This window comes from Ctenopharyngodon idella, chromosome 6, assembly GCF_019924925.1.
Source record: "Ctenopharyngodon idella isolate HZGC_01 chromosome 6, HZGC01, whole genome shotgun sequence".
Classification (NCBI taxonomy): domain Eukaryota; kingdom Metazoa; phylum Chordata; class Actinopteri; order Cypriniformes; family Xenocyprididae; genus Ctenopharyngodon; species Ctenopharyngodon idella.
The window spans coordinates 3,170,001-3,189,991 of NC_067225.1; the positions used below are offsets into that span (position 1 = coordinate 3,170,001).

The 19,991-nt window shown below is 36.2% G+C and overlaps 1 protein-coding gene across 2 annotated transcripts in view; it reads left to right on the forward strand.

Annotated features, from left to right (window-relative positions):
• The first annotated feature begins 730 nt into the window (after positions 1-730).
• Positions 731-19,991, forward strand: part of acvr1bb (activin A receptor type 1Bb) — a 35,461-nt gene continuing 16,200 nt past the window's right edge. The window contains exon 1 of one of the 2 annotated variants that reach the window (XM_051896456.1): positions 731-929. In XM_051896456.1, coding sequence (XP_051752416.1) covers positions 866-929 — 64 coding nt within the window. In that variant the 5' untranslated portion in view covers positions 731-865. The remainder of the gene's footprint in view (positions 930-19,991) is intronic. The other variant, XM_051896457.1, reaches the window with a different exon arrangement.

Here is a 19,991-nt window from a genome sequence, read left to right on the forward strand (position 1 = left end):
ATCTATCTATCTATCTGTCTGTCTGTCTGTCTGTCTGTCTGTCTGTCTATCTGTCTGCCTGTCTATCTATCTATCTATCTATCTATCTATCTATCTATCTATCTATCTATCTATCTATCTATCTATCTATCTGTCTGTCTGTCTGTCTGTCTATCTATCTATCTATCTATCTATCCGTCTGTCTATCTATCTATCTATCTGTCTGTCTGTCTGTCTGTCTGTCTATCTATCTATCTGTCTGCCTGTCTATCTATCTATCTATCTATCTATCTATCTATCTATCTATCTATCTATCTATCTATCTATCTATCTATCTGTCTGTCTGTCTATCTATCTATCTATCTATCTATCTATCTATCTGTCTGTCTGCCTGTCTGTGTGCAGTATTGCCAATTTAGCGATTTTGTCACTAGATTTAGTGACTTCCCAGCCCCTTTTGAGACTCTTTTCAAGCAACTTCTTGGACAAACCTTATTTAGATTCTTATTTTGCCCACTGATCTATATTCATATTTATATAGATCAATGAATTTGCCATTATGATGTCATCTAGTGACATTTAGCTACCAGTTTTAGCTACTTTTAATTGAAAGCAGTTGGCAACACTGCCTATCTATCTATCTATCTATCTATCTATCTATCTATCTATCTATCTATCTATCTATCTATCTGTCTGTCTGTCTGTCTGTCTGTCTGTCGGTCGGTCTGTCTGTCTGTCTGTCTGTCTGTCTGTCTGTCTCTCTCTCTGTCCAGGTATTGCCCGTGTTTTGTGGCGCTGACTTGTGCGCGCGCTCTCGTCCAGTCATTGACGCCCGAGCGGCAGCAATACTCACGCGCATTCTCAGTGCGATGGGAGTCCTGTGAGGATGGACCCACGGCAAATACTCCGACTCTTGATCGTTTTATCGGGATTGAACGGAGCGTGTGATTGTGAGTATGAAGTGTTTGTTTATTTCAGCACTGTTTTGTTTACAGGTGTGTGTCATTTTGGTTAGTTTAATTGTGTTTCAGTCGCTGAACGTTTGGCGTTTAATATAACAACAACATGGCGCTGGGATTTAACGACTGGCCCCATAAACTCTCTGATTTTTCACTGATCTTCTCTCTTTCTCTGTCAGTAACATGAATATATGATGTGCTTTAAGTTATATTTTATGTATGTGAGTAGTTTAAATAACAATAATCCAGCAGGATCACAGTGTTTATGTTGGAAACTCATAAAGGTGAAGGGCTAGCATGCTAACCGGCTAATTTAGTTTAATACGTGGCTGTAAATTCAGATAAAACCTTCAGAAAAAAACAAAAAAAACTCGTTTGATAAAATGATTTCAGATCCATGTATTTAAGTTGATATGAGTCTGAATATGATTGTTGAACGACACAAAGTTAAAAGACTTCATACACACTGAATCGCCATATTTGACACATTCAGATGGGTTTAGCCTAATTCTGTTTAAAAACCGCTCTCACTGTTCTATTGCACGTTTGCTTTATACCTTTCCACCCATGTTTGTGTATTCATTTTGGTGTTATTTGTTTAGTCTCTTTGCGTCGAGGAAGTATTTATGAGAGGCTTTATAATTAACATGAACACAGTATCAGTTTACAGTAAACAAGTGGATTATTTTAAACTTGTTTATTTGTGTCTGAATAAGATTTTTAACAGTTAGAAAAGTCTATATGTATACAGATACGCCTTGACTGACCTGTTGCACATTTGTCCCACATTAGCACAGGTGTAACTAAGTTCTTTCAAATGTTTATTGTAAGTTTTGTTATTAATATTACATTTATGTGTTGTATTTAGGAAGTATCAGGGCAGGAATAGACTGTATACCTTTTTTTTTACATGTTGCTTATGTTGGCCAAGTAGTAGAGAGAAGCTTCCAGGGTCTGTTCACTATAACTACAGTGTAAAATCAAGTATGAAATGACATGTTAATGTCAGGACAGAAAGAAGGTGTGTGGTCTGCAGCTTGAAGTATAGGTCTGCAGCTTTCCTTTGAATAATGATATGGTTTTAAGTAACAATAACCTCTGAGCACAGTTATGATAATGGTTGGGTTATGGAGCCAGTGATACTCATTCAGGGGACTGCGACGTGATGAGTGGGTTAAATCTCAGCTCATTGTAAGAGGGCACAAAATAAGGATATGACCGAACAGTGACCCCAATTCTCTTGAAAATGTCTGTCTGACTCTTTCTCTCCACGTCATATAGAAATACAGTTAGTCTTTGTCCCTGTTTGGTTTGATATCAGGTAACTCATAGCCGAGGGGCTTTCTTTATTGCTGTTAAGGTTTCTCCTTAACCCGCTGTAAAAAGGCACATAATGTTTTCTTCATATTAAAGGCTTACAGGCTTGGCCATGCACACTAGTTTTAAGAGCTTTGAGTTTCCCCTAAAGGTTCAATAAAGTGCATCTATCTTTCTGTTGATCTGTTGATCAATATGCCTGTTTGAGTGAAGGATAGGTTCATTGTGTTCTCTAATGATCTTTAGTAGCAATAATCTTTGCAGAGCATGTATACTTTAAAGGGGAGTATCACACACAGTTTCTGCCAATCTCATGTTAATCTTGAGTACATCTAGAGTAACAACGCATCCTTCAATCTCCGAAAAGTCTTTAGTTTATTTTTCTTAAATGAGACTGCCTCGATGATGTATGCAGCCTTCAAAGGGTGCAGCCCCTGAATTGGGACACAGCCATTGTTGAAAAATCTCTCGGCTTCTGTATTTGCTTCCATTGCTCTTGCTCTGGGTGATGTGTGTGTGCACGCTTATCAGGGAGAAGTGCCTATACAAGGAATTCCACTCTCTTTTGACGTCATACAGGCCATACTCTAAAAAAAACTCTCTGAAACCGGAAGTAGTGTATTTGGCACAGAAATACTCCGTCATACGTCCAACTCATGTTTTTAAAATTTTTGCCATGTTTAGCATGAGAATGCAACTCTTTAACAGTGTAAATAAGTCAGAATGCATGAAATAGCATTACACCCCTCCTTTAAATGTAGATATGTATAATCGTTTTAAATGCTTTAAAATATATGATGATAATGCTTGTGTATGGCAACAGTGTTTAGATTCTGTACTGGGACAAAAAGTAGCACTGGGCTTGTGTGATAGAGATAATATCTTGATATTTTTCAGCCTTTTGTTGATATTCAATATTTTGCCTTATATTACAGTTTTTCTCAGTCGCTTTGGCACATTTCTCAGATCAGAACTGAAATTCTCAAAACTACTTGTTCAACCACCACATCATCTAGTCACTTGTGCACATCATAAAAGCAGTTTCTCATTCTTTTGAACAAACTGCAAATGCTTTAGTACATTCAGGCAATTGATTATGTACAACTGTCTGCTATTTCCTACATTATCAATTGCTAATATCATGTTGCTCAAAAAGTATTATATGGTTCTCTGTTGAATAGTCTTACCCCTCTAAACATCTAGTCATTAGTTCATCGCACAAGTCATTAAAGGGTTAGTTCACCCAAAAATGAAAATAATGTCATTTATTACTCACCCTCATGGCGTTCCACACCTGTAAGACCTTTGTTAATCTTCGGAACACAAATTAAGATATTTTTGATTAAATTCGATGGCTCAGTGAGGCCTCCATAGCCAGCAATGACATTTCCTCTCTCAAGATCCATTAATGTACTAAAAACATATTTAAATAAGTTCATGTGAGTACAGTGGTTCAATATTAATATTATAAAGCGACAAGAATATTTTTGGTGCGCCAACAAAAAACAAAATAACGACTTAAATAGTGATGGCCGATTTCAAAACACTGCGTCAGGAAGCTTCAGAGCATTATGAATCAGCGTGTCGAATCAGCGGTTTGGAGCGCCAAAGTCACGTGATTTCAGCAGTTTGGCGGTTTGACACGCGTTCCGAATCATGATTCGATACACTGATTCATAACGCTCCGAAGCTTCCTGATGCAGTGTTTTGAAATCGGCCATTAGTATATAAGTTTTTTTTTTTTTTTTTTTTTTTTTTTGGCACACCAAAAATATTCTCGTCGCTTTATAATATTAATATTGAGCCACTGTACTCACATGAACTGATTTAAATATGTTTTTAGTACATTAATGGATCTTGAGAGAGGAAATGTCATTGCTGGCTATGGAGGCCTCACTGAGCCATTGGATTTCAACAAAAATATCTTAATTTGTGTTCTGAAGATTAACGAAGGTCTTACGGGTGTGGAACGCCATGAGGGTGAGTAATAAATGACATTATTTTCATTTTTGGGTGAACTAACCCTTTAAATGCAAAATGGTTGACCTAGTTATTAGACTTTTGTAAATGTGTCCTGAATTGATGAATTTTGCAGGTGAATCCTGAATTTCACTAATGTATTCAGGGGAATGTAAAGCATTAGATCAACCAATGACCCAACCAGTTCTCTAAAACAGCTCAAAGATGCATGTCATGAATCTTCAACTGGAAAGCATATATAGACAGAGTACAACACAAGAGTTACAATTTCTGATAATGGAAGAACATCATGGAAACAAAAAGGGTCAACAGCTGGAAAGAAGAAGAGGAGTAAGGTTGTGTGGTAGAAGGGTAGACAGGCAAAACAGAGGAAGAGGTAGATAAAGCAAAGGGGGCATAGGCACGTTTCTGGTGAAATAAGGACCACTATTGTAAACAGTGTTCTCAATCATGACCTTACAATGGCTTATGCGGGTCTAAAGGTGCAGCTGAATGTTTGGAGAAAAACCTTTTCCTTAATCATTCAAGTATTTCATAGACATAACAGGTATGTATTTCAGCAATGTGCACTGCACTCTAATATGGTATGCATGCTATAATCTTAATATTACAGTAGCATTTTTACACTTACAGTGTCATTACACTTGCTTACAGTATAGTAGGCTAAATGAACTTTATACAGATACATACTATATCACACACATACACATGAATACATATATACAGTGTATGTATATAGTCTTGTCTTTTTCATTTATCACAAGGACATTTTACAGTAATTTGTTGACAGACCAACAGTAAATACAAAACTGTGAATCCTGTCCAGTCTTTTGCAATCAATCTCCCATATACAGTAATGTGTCCATTTGTACTGTTAAAATTGATATATGCCATACAGACAAAGTGCAGTCTTGTGCAGTTTCAAATACTGTCATAAAAACTGTAGCCATAGTTTACATCTGAAATATTCATTACTGTTATATTGACAACATGGCTAAGCATTTTGACTATCTTGTTTGAGAACAATGACACAAGGACTTGTCATTCTGATGGCACTGATATGTTCATTGACATAAATACTTGCTTTTGAGAGATGAACTAAGGATTTTAAGCAGGTTACAGGCTTTTGCAGGTAATCCAATATGTTGTGCTGTTTGTTTTGCTTCGAGAAATGAACATACTGTTTTGCAAATTTTAAGGATGATTCGAGAAATGTGCCAAAGCAACTGAGAAAAACTGTAATATTTGGTTGGTTTGTATTTCAGTTTCTCTAAGAAATGCATAACGCATGCTATTTTTTGCACCTGCAGTTTATGTTCTCTGTGTTCTGCGATGTTTCCCTCTGACTTTAATAAGCCCTGTTGTTGCTCACCCAGTTTTGCAGCAACATGGATATCATTAGTAATCCCAGACAGCAGCTAATGCTTTTTAATCTTAATTTATAACAGGGCAAACAGAGATTGCGTATCATATTTAATGAGAGAAGCGGAAAGCTTATCTGAACACACGTCTGAAGCGTGCGAGAGATTATTCTGCTTGAATTCCAAACCCGCAAGACTTTTGTTTATCTTCGGAACACAAATGAAGATCTTTTTAATGAAATCTGAGAGCTGTTCCTCCATTGACGGCTATGCAACTGACACTTTTGATGCTTCAAAATGTTCATAAAGAGATTGTAAAACTAATCCATATGAATTGAGTGGTTTAGTCCAAATTTTCGGAAGAAACTCGTTCACTTTATATGATGTACAGATTGAATTTAGGCTTTAATCACATATAAACATTAATCGGCACACATAAACAGAAGCTCAGCGGAACCTGCTTTACTTGTGAGAACAAACCTCTTGCGGAAGCTCAAATGTGCTGTGTAACATGAGAATGAACCTCATTGGTTCTCGCATGTCAAACAAACATGCTTGAGCTTCTGTTTACCACAACTGACCGTGAGTTGATGAATGTTTACATGTGAATAAAAGCCTAAATTTTGTTCATCATATAAAGCGTTCGTGTCTCTTCAGAAAATTTGGACTAAACCGCTCAATTCATATGGATTAGTTTTACAATCTCTTTATTAATTTTTTGAAATGTCAAAGTGTCAGTTGTGTAGCTGTCTATGGAGGGGAAAAAATCAAAAAGATCTTCATTTGTGTTCTGAAGATTAACGAAAGTCTTATGGGTTTGGAACGACATGAGGGTGACTAATTAATGACAGAATTTTCATTTTTGGGTGAACTATCCTTTCAAATGAAAGATGTAATCCGATTACTCGATTAATCATCAAAATAGTCGACAGATTACTAGATTATCAAAATAATCATTAGTGACAGTCCTAGTTGTAATGTTAAGTTTATGTTGTATATCTATAATCTCATATAGACCTTATGCGCCAGAGAAACATCTTTTGTGTTTGAACTTCTGTTTTTGCGGTAGCTCTGTGGCATCGCTGTCAAAGAGTAATTAGCTGGTGAAGTGGATTTACTTATTGTAGAGTTAACGAAAGTTGTCTTGAGCATTGTAATGTTTGAAGCGGATGTCATAACAAATGTCAGTAAACCGGGAAGTTTTTAAAACGATTGGTACATTCATAAATATGTAAGATCTTACTTTCATGCTGTGATAATACAAACCAGAAGACAGAACACAATGAGCGCAGCTCTGAAAAGGGGCAGGGCTACATAAGGTCTGTAAGATGTGTCATATAGAATGGGCTTCAGTTTAGTGTTCATTCACTCCTCAGCTTCACCTCATGCTGCTATTACTTTTAGATGTTTCTTTTTTGAAAACATTGATGCATTATTGATAATCTAGCAGTGTTATTTAATTATTTATTCAAATATTTTATTATTTTATCACACGCAGTACTCGTTTTTGAGACCTGTCAGTACTCAAAATGAAAAATTGACAAAAATGCCCATCCCTAGTTTTGATGGCTTGATGTGATGAAAATCCTGTCACCACATTGAGTTCTTGAAGAAACCATTTTGATGTGTTAGCTAAACTTCTGAGGATCTGTTGTTAGATTACACTCGAGACAGTCACTTATGTTTTCATTAGTAGGTGATGGTTTGTTTGACTTGTTTTGAATCGCTAATGCCACTTACATCAGTGAGGGTCTTACATTGCGATTTAATCTGCATGTTATGTTGTAGTTCCTAAAAAAAATTACTGGCCAATTGGCAATAAACAAGTTTTATTTACTCAATTTTTACTTGCACATGACACATGTTGAGCATTAATATTGGGTCCTCCATGTGTGTAATAAAGACATACATATATAATTTTTTTTAAAAATGTATATGGTTTTGATAAATGACACCATATTACTGTAATATTACCAAATGTCTTTGTAAAATGTTGAAGTAGTGAGGTTTTCCAGTGTACCTTCAGTTAATCAGATACATGCTGTTAATGATTATTTCAGTCATAGTTGTATTTTACACAGAAGTTTACCAGTTTGTGCACTCTTCACAGTGGAGACATTTTAGCTTTCTCCTCAATGGAGTGTTGTGGATTGCGACTGAGGCGTATAATTTACGACAGACGTTTGCGAAATAAGTGCGTATTAGTCATTTCGAAACTGTGATTGGCAGAAACAGGAAGATGTGGTTGCATCTGAAATTCATTGAGTTTCAGTCTTACGTTATAAATAACAAATTCGTCATCATTGATAGTGCAGCAGTGCCAAAGTCCCCTTTCAGATCTCAGACTAGTAATAAAGGTGCTGGTCATATAATTAGAATATCATGAAAAAGTTCATTTTTTTATTGTAATTTATTTTAAAAAATGAAACTTTCATATATTCTAGATTCCCTACATGTAAAGTAAAACATTTCAAAAGTTTTTTTTTTTAAAAATGTGTTGATTAGAGCGTACAGCTAATGAAAGTCCAAAATCCAGTATCTCAAAATATTAGAATATTTACATTTGAGTTTCATTAAATCACCATCCCTACAGTATAAATTCCGGGTATCTCTTGTTCTTTGAAACCACACTAATGGGGAAGACTGCTGAATTGGCAATGGTCCAGGAGACAATCATTGACACCCTCCACAAAGAGAATAAGTCACAGAAGGTCATTACTGAATGGGGTGGCTGTTTACAGAGTGAAATATCAAAGCATATTAAATGCAAAGTTGACTGGAAGGAAGAAATTGGGTAGGCAAAGGTGCACAAGCAACAGGGATGACCGCAAGCTTGAGAATACTGTCAAGTAAAGCCGATTCAAACACTTGGGAGAGCTTCACAATGAGTAGAATGAAGCCGGAGTCAGCGCATCAAGAGTCACCACACTCAGACATCTTCAGGAAAAGGACTACCAAGCCACTTCTGAAACAGAAACAATGTCAGAAGCATCTTACCTGGGCTAAGGAGAAAAAGAACTGGACAGTGAACAGTGGTCGAAAGTCCTCTTTTCAGATAAAAGTAAATTTTGCATTTCATGTTGAAATCATGGTCCCTGAGTCTGAAGGAAGACTGGAGAGGCACAGAATCCAAGCTGCTTGAAGTCTAGTGTGAAGTTTCTGAAGTCAGTAATGATTTGGGGGGGCCGTGATGTCTGTTGGTGTTGGTCCATTGTGTTTTATCAAGTGCAAAGTCAATGCAGCCATCTTCCAGGAGATTTTGGAGCACTTTATGCTTCCATCTGCTGACAAGCTTTATGGAGATGCTGATTTCCTTTTCCAGCAGGACTTTAGCACCTGCCCACAGTGCAAAAACCACTTCCAAGTGGTTTGCTGACCATGATATTACTGTGCTTTATTGGCCAGCCAACATGCCTGACCTGAATCTATGGGATATTTTCAAGAGAAAGATGAGAAACAGTCGATCCAACAATATACAGATGATCTGAAGGCTCAATAGTGCCTCAGCAGTGCCACAGGCTGATCACTTCCAGGCCACACTTCACTGATGCAGTAATTTGTGCTAGGAGCAAGTCATTTGCTGTAATATGTGCTGCCGACCAAGTATTGAGTGCACAAATGAACATACTTTAAAGAACTTGAACTTTTCTGTTTAGCAAATCCATTTTTTGATTGATCTTAGGAAATATTCTAATATTTTGAGATACTGGATTTTGGACTTTCATGAGCTGTACGCTCTAATCATCAAAATTTAAAAAAAAAACTTTTGAAATGTTTTACTTTACATGTAGGGAATCTAGAATATATGAAAGTTTCATTTTTAAAAATAATTTACAATAAAAAAATGAACTTTTTCATGATATTCTAATTATATGACCAGCACCTGTAATTCACATTAGGGCTGCACAATTAATCGAATTTGTAATCGTGATTACAATTACAGATGCCACAATTATGTAATCGTTCAAAGGTGCAATTACAAAAAAAAAAGTCCACTTACATTATTCTGTGTGCTTAAGATGTTTTTTTTTCTTTTTTTCTACACTACAAGTTTTTTTTTTTCCATTGTTTTAATTTTAGTTTTAGTATAACATTATAATACCATGCATATTTTCACTTTTTTTATTTAAAGAAGAAACCAAACCAATGTATATTTGACATTTGAGGCTTAATGCTATAGAAAAGCAATAAAAGTTTTTCAGGAAGAGTGTTTTCAGCTTGTTTATTTTGAAATAACAATATGCAGACCTGCCAACATGTACGCATTTTGACATCAAAGTACGCTGGTACGATTTGTCACTCTAAACTACGCAAAAACCTGGTGACTCCTCTCTGCGCACGCAGTTCTCAAATCAAGCAACAGCAAAAGAAGAAGAGTTTGACCAATCATAGTGCTGTGTTTATTCCCCAAATAGCAACCGGGGATGATTGACAAATGCGTGAGGCCTATCATTAAAAAGAGACTGCAGATCGCTCGATCTCCCTTCCACTCCCGCTGTCTGACTGATTTCTCAAGCGAGGACAGTACATTAGTCACGGTACTTCTAACTCCTTAAGTAAAATGCTCAATTAATGCTGAACAATAAGTCTAAATAAAATTGAAATCGCTATATGGCTTAGTGATTATGAAAGTGCTGTGGTTTGTGGATGACTTATAAGCGCGAGTCTGGAGAAACAGGCGTTTATCTATTCATTCTCAGTGTTGAGAAACATAGCCTACATGTGTTGCGTTATTGTGTTAAAGGTTTAGTTCACCCAAAAATGAAAATAATCTCATTTATTACTCACCCTCATGCCGTTCCACACCCCTAAGACCATTGTTAATCTTCGGAACACAAATTAAGATATTTTTATTGAAATCCGATGGCTCAGTGAGGCCTCCATAGCCAGCAATGACATTTCCTCTCTCAAGATCCATTAATGTACTAAAAAGATATTTAAATCAGTTCATGTGAGTACAGTGGTTCAATATTAATATTATAAAGCGACGAGAATATTTTTGGTGTGCCAAAAAATAATTATTATAATAACTTATTATAGTAAAGGCCGATTTCAAAACACTGCTTCCTGAAGCTTCGGAGCATTATGAATCAGCGTATCGAATCATGACTCGGATCGCGTGTCAAACCGCCAAACTGCTGAAATCATGTGACTTTGGCGCTCCGAACTGCTGATTCGAAACACTGTTTCATAACGCTCCGAAGCTTCCTGAAGCAGTGTTTTGAAATTGGCCATCACTATATAAGTCGTTATTTTTTTTTTTTTTTGGCGCACCAAAAATATTCTCATTCTCATATATCATTGTAAAATGAAAATTGACGCGCTAGGTTTAAAATTGGTTCTTGCTTGTGTTATCCATCTCATTTTGTATTATCCATCTCTGTTTTTAAAATTCGTTAAATGATGGGCGCTTTACCATTAACAAAAGCCCTCGTTATATGCCGGACTCAGCTTATACTTGATATTCTTGAATAATTGATTCGTTTTGCTCTTATTGGTCCTGTCTCTTCACTGTCAACTTTTTTCTGTAAATATGTTTGTATTTTCTAATGTTTATTTAGCTAATGCTTGTCTTGTTTATAATGTGCAATGATCAAATTCAAAGACAGCACTTCACAAATATAAACCCTTTTCTTCTGTTGGACTATTTTCTAAGGGTTTCTTATTTTTAGACTAGTTGACTAGTCATTACAAAATCAGGTTAGGTTACTTGTAGCACACATCCCTAATGTAAATAGACTACTTGAAATTGCAAACAAAAAAATTATTTTCGTTTAAATAATTGAATGCAATTCACTTGTGGTTGTCAGTTTGTATAAGAACACATTATGCAATTCAATATTAATCATGAAAAAAAAAAAGGTTTTGAGCAGGTGTATTGAAATTTTTGACTTTCACTGTATATAACCCAGCAGTGTAAGTCAAATTTTTGAATTTTGTGTGTCTTGTGTTCTCAAAAATTCGAAAATATATATGACCCCCATTTTTTTTTCCCAAGGTTGGCAGGTCTGAATATGGCATTCAGTCGCTTGAAACAATGGCATAAAGCTATTCAAAACATTCAATGTAAATGGTGATAATCGTAATTAATAATCGCAATTATAATTTCAAGGGAATAATCGACAATTATGATTTTTGTCATAATCGTGGAGCCCTAATTCACGTATGATATTTGGGAAATGACACAATTTTTATTTCAGCTGGACAGAGAAAATAAAGTGGCCAGAGTTGTTTTGCAAGAGGATAAAAATAAGCAAAGGATGTCCATCAAATGAATGCGTTTCACATTGTGTTGTGTCGGACACGTCCAGTGTAGACAACTTTTTTTGATTTTAATGAGAACAAATCATTAGTTTTGCTTTGCGTCACTATAACCCAACTGAGTTGTTTTCCTGAAAACTTCAGACGTCATTAGGGATGTGACAGTGAGAAAATTTTCCCACCGGTTAATCGACATGTGACAACACCGGCAATTCCAGTGTCACCGGGGGGCGGGGCCTCTACCTCCTTTTTTTTTTTTTTTTTTTTTAAACCGCTTATGGGGCAGTTCACATATCTCATCTAAAAACGTGTGGAAAGCGCGGCCACGTCGCTTTCTCCTTGTTTCCAAAGCGCTTGCGCTCCCATGGCGTCTGTCATTGCTATGCAACCATGAACTGCGCTCTCCGTGACGAGGAATGTTTTTGACATGAAAAATAAAAACCCGCCCTGTACAGCTATGATCAGCTGTTCGGCTGAGCTTTCGATGCTTTGTTACGGAAAGGCCAACTTTCACTTTCAAATTAACGGCAATTGCTTGAATGGTGGGTTACTCTTACTGAAAAACTCTCGACAAAACAGACATTTTGGCATAATTTGTGTATTGTTCGTTAAGAGCAGAAGAGAACTCGATACTGGCGCGCGCGCTTTGTGTGTGTGTGTGTGTGTGTGTGTGTGTGTGTGTGTGTGTGTGTGTGTGTGTGAGCATGTCATATAGGCAGGACATTCACACGCAGCGCGTTCTCTTTTGCCTTGTCGCGCTTGAATGGTTTAAAAGCATTAGCATGAATAAGAGCTTGATCATATAACGCAGAAAACGGATACTACGTTAATTGCATTAAATGCAAATATTTTTAACGCGATAAAGTGGGAAAAAAAATTAACCTTGGTGCCGCGGTGGGCAAGTGATGAAACCGGTGTTACGACTGAACACCGGTAACACTGACTACCGTAGCAAGCCTAGACGTTATCTGACATTATCCCCCGGTTTCACAGACGAGGCTTAAGCTAGTCCTATACTAAAATGCATGTTCGAGCTGTTATAACTGAAATAAGCTTGCACTGACAGATCTTAAAATATGTCAGTGCCATTGTTTTGTCTCAAGATACACACCAGTAATGTTTTTTTCTAGTGTACATTTAGAAAAGCACCTAATTGAACTAAGGCCTAATCCTGGCTTAGCCTAAGCCCTGTCAATGAAACCAGGCCTATATACATTATCTGACCTCCCAGCCACTGGCATTAGCAGGTCCTGCTTGTAGATAAGCAGGTTGAAAGATGCCAGAGCAGAGACAATTTCACTGATCCAGAACTGCCTTTTCTTTGGTGGAACTGGGCATGATTTTCTAAGTCTACCTTAAAGGGATAGTTCACCCAAAAATGAAATTTCTTTCATCATTTACTCATCCTCAAGTTGTTCCAAACCTTTATAAATTTCTTTGTTCTGTTGAACACAAAGGAAGATATTTTGAAGAAAGTTTGTAACCAGGCCGCTTTGGGGCACCATTGACTTCCATAGTAGGAAAAAAATACTATGGAAGTCAGTGGTGCCCCAGAACTGTTCAGTTTCCCACATTCTTCAAAATATCTTCCTTTGTGTTCAACAGAACAAAGAAATTCATACAGGTTTGGAACAACTTGAGGGTGAGTAAATGATGACAGAATTTTCATTTTTGGGTGAACTATCCCTTTCAAAAACGCTTAGCTAGAGTGATTCTTAGGGTGGTTACTGCAGAGAAAAACACTTTTCTCCTAGAAAAGTAACATTACTGCACACCCATTTGCTTGTACCTCGATGTTTCACAGCACTTGAGAACAATGTTCTTTGGATAGATGAGGCAACACTTCTTGGTTAATCAAACACTGATTTGCTGTGCCACAATCTCAACAGTAAAATGTGGTGGATGAGTATGTTTAGGCCTGTGTCACTGCTTCATGGCCTGGGCAGCATTGCCGGCATTGAATTGCAATGAGTTCACAGTTTGACCATGATATTCTAAAGCTTAAATATGTTGAAATTTAAAATGATGTCTTTTGATATGATGCATTATGCACTGGTGCAATTTATTGACAATATTTGTCCTTTCAGTTAATTTATTTAGCAGCATTTTATTAGAAAACTAATAAATTGTCAACCAGAGCTAGGTTGACAACATGCGGCATGTAGCATCAAATCACTGATAATGTGAATGGGGATTTGGACTCCACACTTGTCTTAGTCATACCTTTTTAATGGTTGGCAAGAATACCAAAAGCTGAAAGGAGCACATTGAGAAATGTTATAGCTAAAGTATGAACTTTAGATTTATGCCACACTAAAACAGTTATATGACAGCATATGATATTTGTGTCTAGTATAGTTTAGAAACCCGGCTTACAGTGCAGCGTGACTTCTCTTTCTTTACTGTTGGTTGTTAGTGGACAATGCAAGGAACCCCATTTTAATCAATATGATCAAATAATTTTACATGAATGCGAGTGGAAATACCTTCTGTTTCCTGCATGTCTGATGTGCGAGTCTCTCTGCGTTTCATGCTCGCGAGTCGCAATGCACGGAAATGCCAAATTATTTAATTGTCATTTGAATAGAAAATAAAGACCTTAGAGGTGCAGTGTGTAAATTTTAGCGGCATCTAGCGGTGACGTTTGCGAACTGCAACCAACGGCAGCTCACCCCTCCCTTTCGAAGCAAAATAGAGAAGCTACGGTGACCGACAAGTCAAAGATGTCGTCATCTGAGACAGCGGAGAGTACGTTAGCCAGTCAAGCAATGAGGTTTCTTCTTACTTCTAGCAAAGAATAGTCTCTGCTTCTAATAAATCAGACAACTACTACTACTACTACTACTACTTCTTTGTGCGTATTCAGTGTAGTTAAGATGCAAGCTGCCTCTAAAAACACGAACGATTTAAAAGAACAACATAGTGATGAAACGCGCTCTGTAGAGTGTTTGTCCGTTTAGGGCTACTGTAGAAACATGCCGGCGCAAAATGACAACTTGACATGGAGGGGGGATCCGCGGTGTATGTAGATAGAAATGGCTCATTCTAGGGTAATAAAATCATAATGGTAATAGCTTTAAGCTATTAAAAGCTTTGCATGGGTCTGCAAGTCAGGATATACAAAAAAAACTCAAACAAACCTGTGTGTATTTCCCTTCTGGAGAATGATACTGTGCACAAGAATCAGACTAAACCAATTTCTCTACCTCTAAAGTTCCTAATTATCCCCCCTAGGGCCGCATGATTAAAGAACGGCTAGAAATTACACTGGCTAATATTCCAATCCGGATTTGAATGGTTTCCTGTTCTCAACCCGTAAAGTCCTGTTGATGTTTTCCATATTGCCAATTGGTATTGCATCATATTTAGCAATATAGCATATTATGCAATTTTCAAGCAAATTTCAAGATGAATATGAGGACCAAATATTTTATCCATCGCAGATCATTTCAGATATCCTGTGCAAGATTAACTATAATTAATCAAACAAATGTTGGGGTAAAGTTTTTTTCATCATTTACTCATATTGTTTCAAATCTAAATTACATTCTTTGTAGCAATGATATTTTATATTATACTGTTAGAAAAGTTCACATATCAAGTCACAAGACCTGTCCACATGACTTTAAATTACTAGCACTGAGTTAACTGAGTCATAGTGTCTCATATTTACTAGAAATGCTGTTTATGGGCGTTTTGTTGTATCTATGTCTTGTTGGCATTGGTCCTTCAACAAAAGACTTATTGGTCATTGGACCTGCGTCAAATTTTTCAGTGTAGACTGTGTGGACAATAATGCATTTTGACATAACTATGTTGCAAATTTATGTTCTCGGTATTCCTCGTGAAAAAGCCAAGTTTCCAAAGAAGTATTACACAATATTTAATTGTGATTTATTTTTATTTATTTTTTTCCTTTCTATTGTTTTTGTGTGGTCCAGTAAGTGATGGATTTCAGTTTATCAGTGAGTGAAAACATGTTTGGAATGGAATACTAGTGTGCTGTTTACAGCATACTGCACAATATACACTGTATACTGCCTACTGTTTTTCTTAAATAATATGAGATGTGGCATATAACAAACCTTACAAACAGCAGTAGATACTAGATTGTTTTCACGTGACTTTACTGTTGTTGATGTTTAATTCAGCAAGTGACGTCTTGTCTAGAAAATAAAAAGGGTTTTTTGTTTAAAGGTTTATCTGATTTTGCCATAAACATTTGGTCTAATCAGATAAGGTGTCAGGGACTTTAGTTTGGAAATTTATTAGAACTTTACCTCCTGTACATGTGCAAGTACAAACAAGTTCATGTCAGTTTGAGGTTTTGGCGTCGCAAAGTCAGACTTTATCAGTAAGATTGTTCTCGTTTTACTATTATATTTACTGTACTTTTATTTACCATTACTTTTATTTACTAATTGGAGCTACTTTTTGTTTTCTTTGTTTTTTGGTGTGTGCGTTTTTTTTTTTTTTTTTTTTTGTTACTTTCAAATTGGTCTGGAGTGTATAGAAACATTAAAAGATTTTACACTGGCCATCTTTTGTGACCTAAAACAGCACTAGTGTTCTCAAAAGTACAGACCGCGATACCAAGTCGGTACTGAAATTTTAAAAATGTGACACTTTGAGCACTGTTGAGCGGATTCGTGAACACTCTGATTAGCAATTGTGTTCACGTGCACATCAGATGTGTTTGTGATTGGCTACAGTCAGTGTTGGGTAAGTTACTTCAAAAAAGTAATTAATTACTAATTACATCATCAATGTTGTATTTAAAATACTTTTCTAATTACTCTGTCTGAAAAGTAATTTAATTACTCAATAAGTAACTTACTAATAACTTCTTGAAATCCCTATAAACCTTGATCGGATAGACAATACAAAGGAAACTCTTAATTATTTAGTCAAACATGGAATAGTTTAGCCTTTTATAGCTTTTTAAAACATTTTAACTTTATTAAAACATGTACTATAATACTTTTGTTTACTTTATAATACTTAAATTTTTTTTTTAGTAACAAATAGGGATGTCACTATACCAAAAATCTAGTAGTCGGTACTGATACCACCAAAAGTGCACAATACTCGATACCACAGTAAAAATATATAAAAATACAAATAAAACAATGCTATATATTTTTTCCATGTAGGTCTAATAGTAGTAAGTAAAAATACCACAGAAATTGAATAATCAAATATAAAATAACTCTGCATAGTCATAGCTGTATAAATTAAATATACAGTAGTCAACATTTGAAGTGGATCAAAACCTTTCATCAAAGTTGTCCTAAAACCTTCTTCTTAGGACAACTTAGTTCTTAGGACAACTTTTATTAACCTTTTTGATCCACTTCAAATGTTGACTACTATAGATTAATCCTTATAAAAGCTTTTCTTTTGTTGTTTGATTATCATTTATAATACAGACAGCCAACAGTAGACAGTAGCATGTTTTAAAGGCTGCTGTCACTAAGACCTAATGGACGGAGACAATATGATGTTACACATGCTGTTCACATTCACATAACCAACGCGAATATATGCCAAGACGGGCATTTTGACATACCTGTGTGTGTATTTGAATGTTTATGTGTAATAAACCTCGAAAATTTGACAGTCGCGAGAGCCGGCTATGTGTGTGCGCTTTGGGCGAGAGAGCGCACTGACTGAAGACCGTCTCTCAGAGAGCGCGCGCAGTTTTTTCTCTCTAGGACATAGCTTACATTTTACCCTAATGTTCTTGCCTACCTGTGTCAAAAAAGTGAAGTAATTGGAATATTTCCATTCTGCAAAACATCCACTCGCTTCTGCCGACATCTTCAGACAGCGACTACGCAGCCAACTAGTGCGAAGTTGCGAACTCACGCTAACGATTTTAAAGAGGCAGTGTTCACTTTTACCTTTAGATGACAAATTTAGATTTTAAATTCAATATTGATTTAAGCAGAACTGTTGAACTAATTTATATGTAACGCAAGTACATTATAAGTAACTGTAATTAAATTACCTAAAAATGAACAGTAATCCCTTACTTTACTTTTTCAGCGGATAAATAATTTAATTACAGTAACGCGTTACACCCAACACTGGCTACAATGATCAATGCTAAAAATAGACATCAACAACGCTCTTCATTGAGCGCTTACACAGATGCACACAGGAGCATTTGAAAGCAGGCGTCTATCAGTGGTCTGGTCCACTGATAGACGCCTGCTTTCAAAACGCTTTCAAATTCAAACACTTCTGTGTGCTTTCAAATGCTCCCGTGCGTTGATCATTGTAGCCAATCACAGACATATCTAAATAATTTAATTTATAATTTATTTATTTATTTATTAATGCATAGGCATATTTTGACAACATGCAAAATGATTAATTGCATATAATAAGTGGGAAAATACAAAAATTTGCTCTCAATTGTGCAAAAATTGAACCAAAATACTGCAGAGTTTGATTGGACTGTGAATTCAACAACAAAAGATATGGGATTTGTTTTCTCCTCCCTGTTGGTAATCCTAATTATTTTGCTATCATAAATGCATGATTATGAGTTGGTTGCATTTTTTTATTTTTTATTTTTTGTGGCATTTAGCTATTTTTTTTTTTTCCTTTTGTTCTTATCAGAACAGACCTGAGATTCATTACTTGTAAACCTGTGTCATAAACTGTAATCAACTGCAACATCAACCACAATGAAAATGTCGTAACAACTGTAAACCAGTAGTTTCCCTCTGTTTATAGCCCAAGGGGAAGCTCCCACGGTGATGGCACCTCTTTTTGCGTCACATTGTATGAATGAGTCTAAATAACAGGAAATCCCGTCTATCAACCAATATGCCACTACACCTGCAAATCCGCTGATATGATGAAAGTCTTCAGTGGAAAACCAAGCCCACATGCTAAATTTAAACCTTCTGACACGACCTACATACATGCAAACTTTGACAAACACTTTGATTTAATAAAGTAGAAATCTTCCACACTGTGTTTATCTGTTGCTGAAAGCGGAACATTTAGAAACAACCTGGAACAATACTGCAAGAGTACACTGTAAAACCAGATCCTCTTAATGTGAACTGATCAAGGCTTAATTTGTTTAATCACTTTGTGTTTTGGCTTGAAATGAGTCCTGTTGGCATGAGCTGGGGCTGTGTTCAGTCACGCCATGAATGCAACACGCCGCAGCCTGCATTCAGTGCTTTGAAAACCAAGCTGTGCCGAGAACATTTTGGACACAATCGCAGCCATTTTTTTCAAATATCACTTCACACTTTATAATTATCCATATGTCATGAAAAATATTTCAATAATGACATTGTGTAGGAGCTTTACCGGAGAGTGAATCAAGTGCCAAATGAATGTTGCACATCAAAGACATGCAGCTCTTGCATAACTCGTTTACACAACTTATTACATGACTTACAGGACTGCCGGTAATTAGTGGAGCCTTTTTAATTTTTTCCACAGAAATCTCTAATGTTAGTTGTGGTTTCCTGTAACAAAAACCATTCAGATCTTCTGACTTTTACAATAAAACATGCTGCGTTATTTTTTAGATTTCGATATGTAAATCATTTATGATTTTTAAAAAATATATTTTATTATTGACTCAGTGGAGGACATAGATGCTGAAAATAAATGTATTATGTAAATCCAGTGTACGTACAGTAGGAAAGATCCAAAGATGGGTCAAGATGGTCAGTGAAGTCAGCAAGCCGAGTATCTTTAGCGTTGTTTTAGCAGCAGTTCTTAAAAAGGGATCAATTTGGATACACAACTTCTTGGAGAGGGATTTTAGCATGCAACGGTAGCACATTAATACCATCTCTGAGAAATTGTATATGTAAATTAACCCCTTCATACTGGAGACAATGTCTTTTTTGTATTTTTTTTTTTTGTATTTTTTTTCTTTGGTGGTGTTTTCTTTTTCTTCTTGCGCCATGAACTTTGAAGATGAAATATCAAGTTTAAAGTTCCAAATTGTAGAAAAGGCATCTTTAGACCAACTGCGTTCTTTTTCAGCGTGTTGTGCTCCATCCAGGTTTTTATTACACATTTTAGTTCTTCAGTTTAGATCTCACGAATTGGAAAAGGCAGTTTTGCACATCTCTAGAAGAATCCTGCAGCCCAT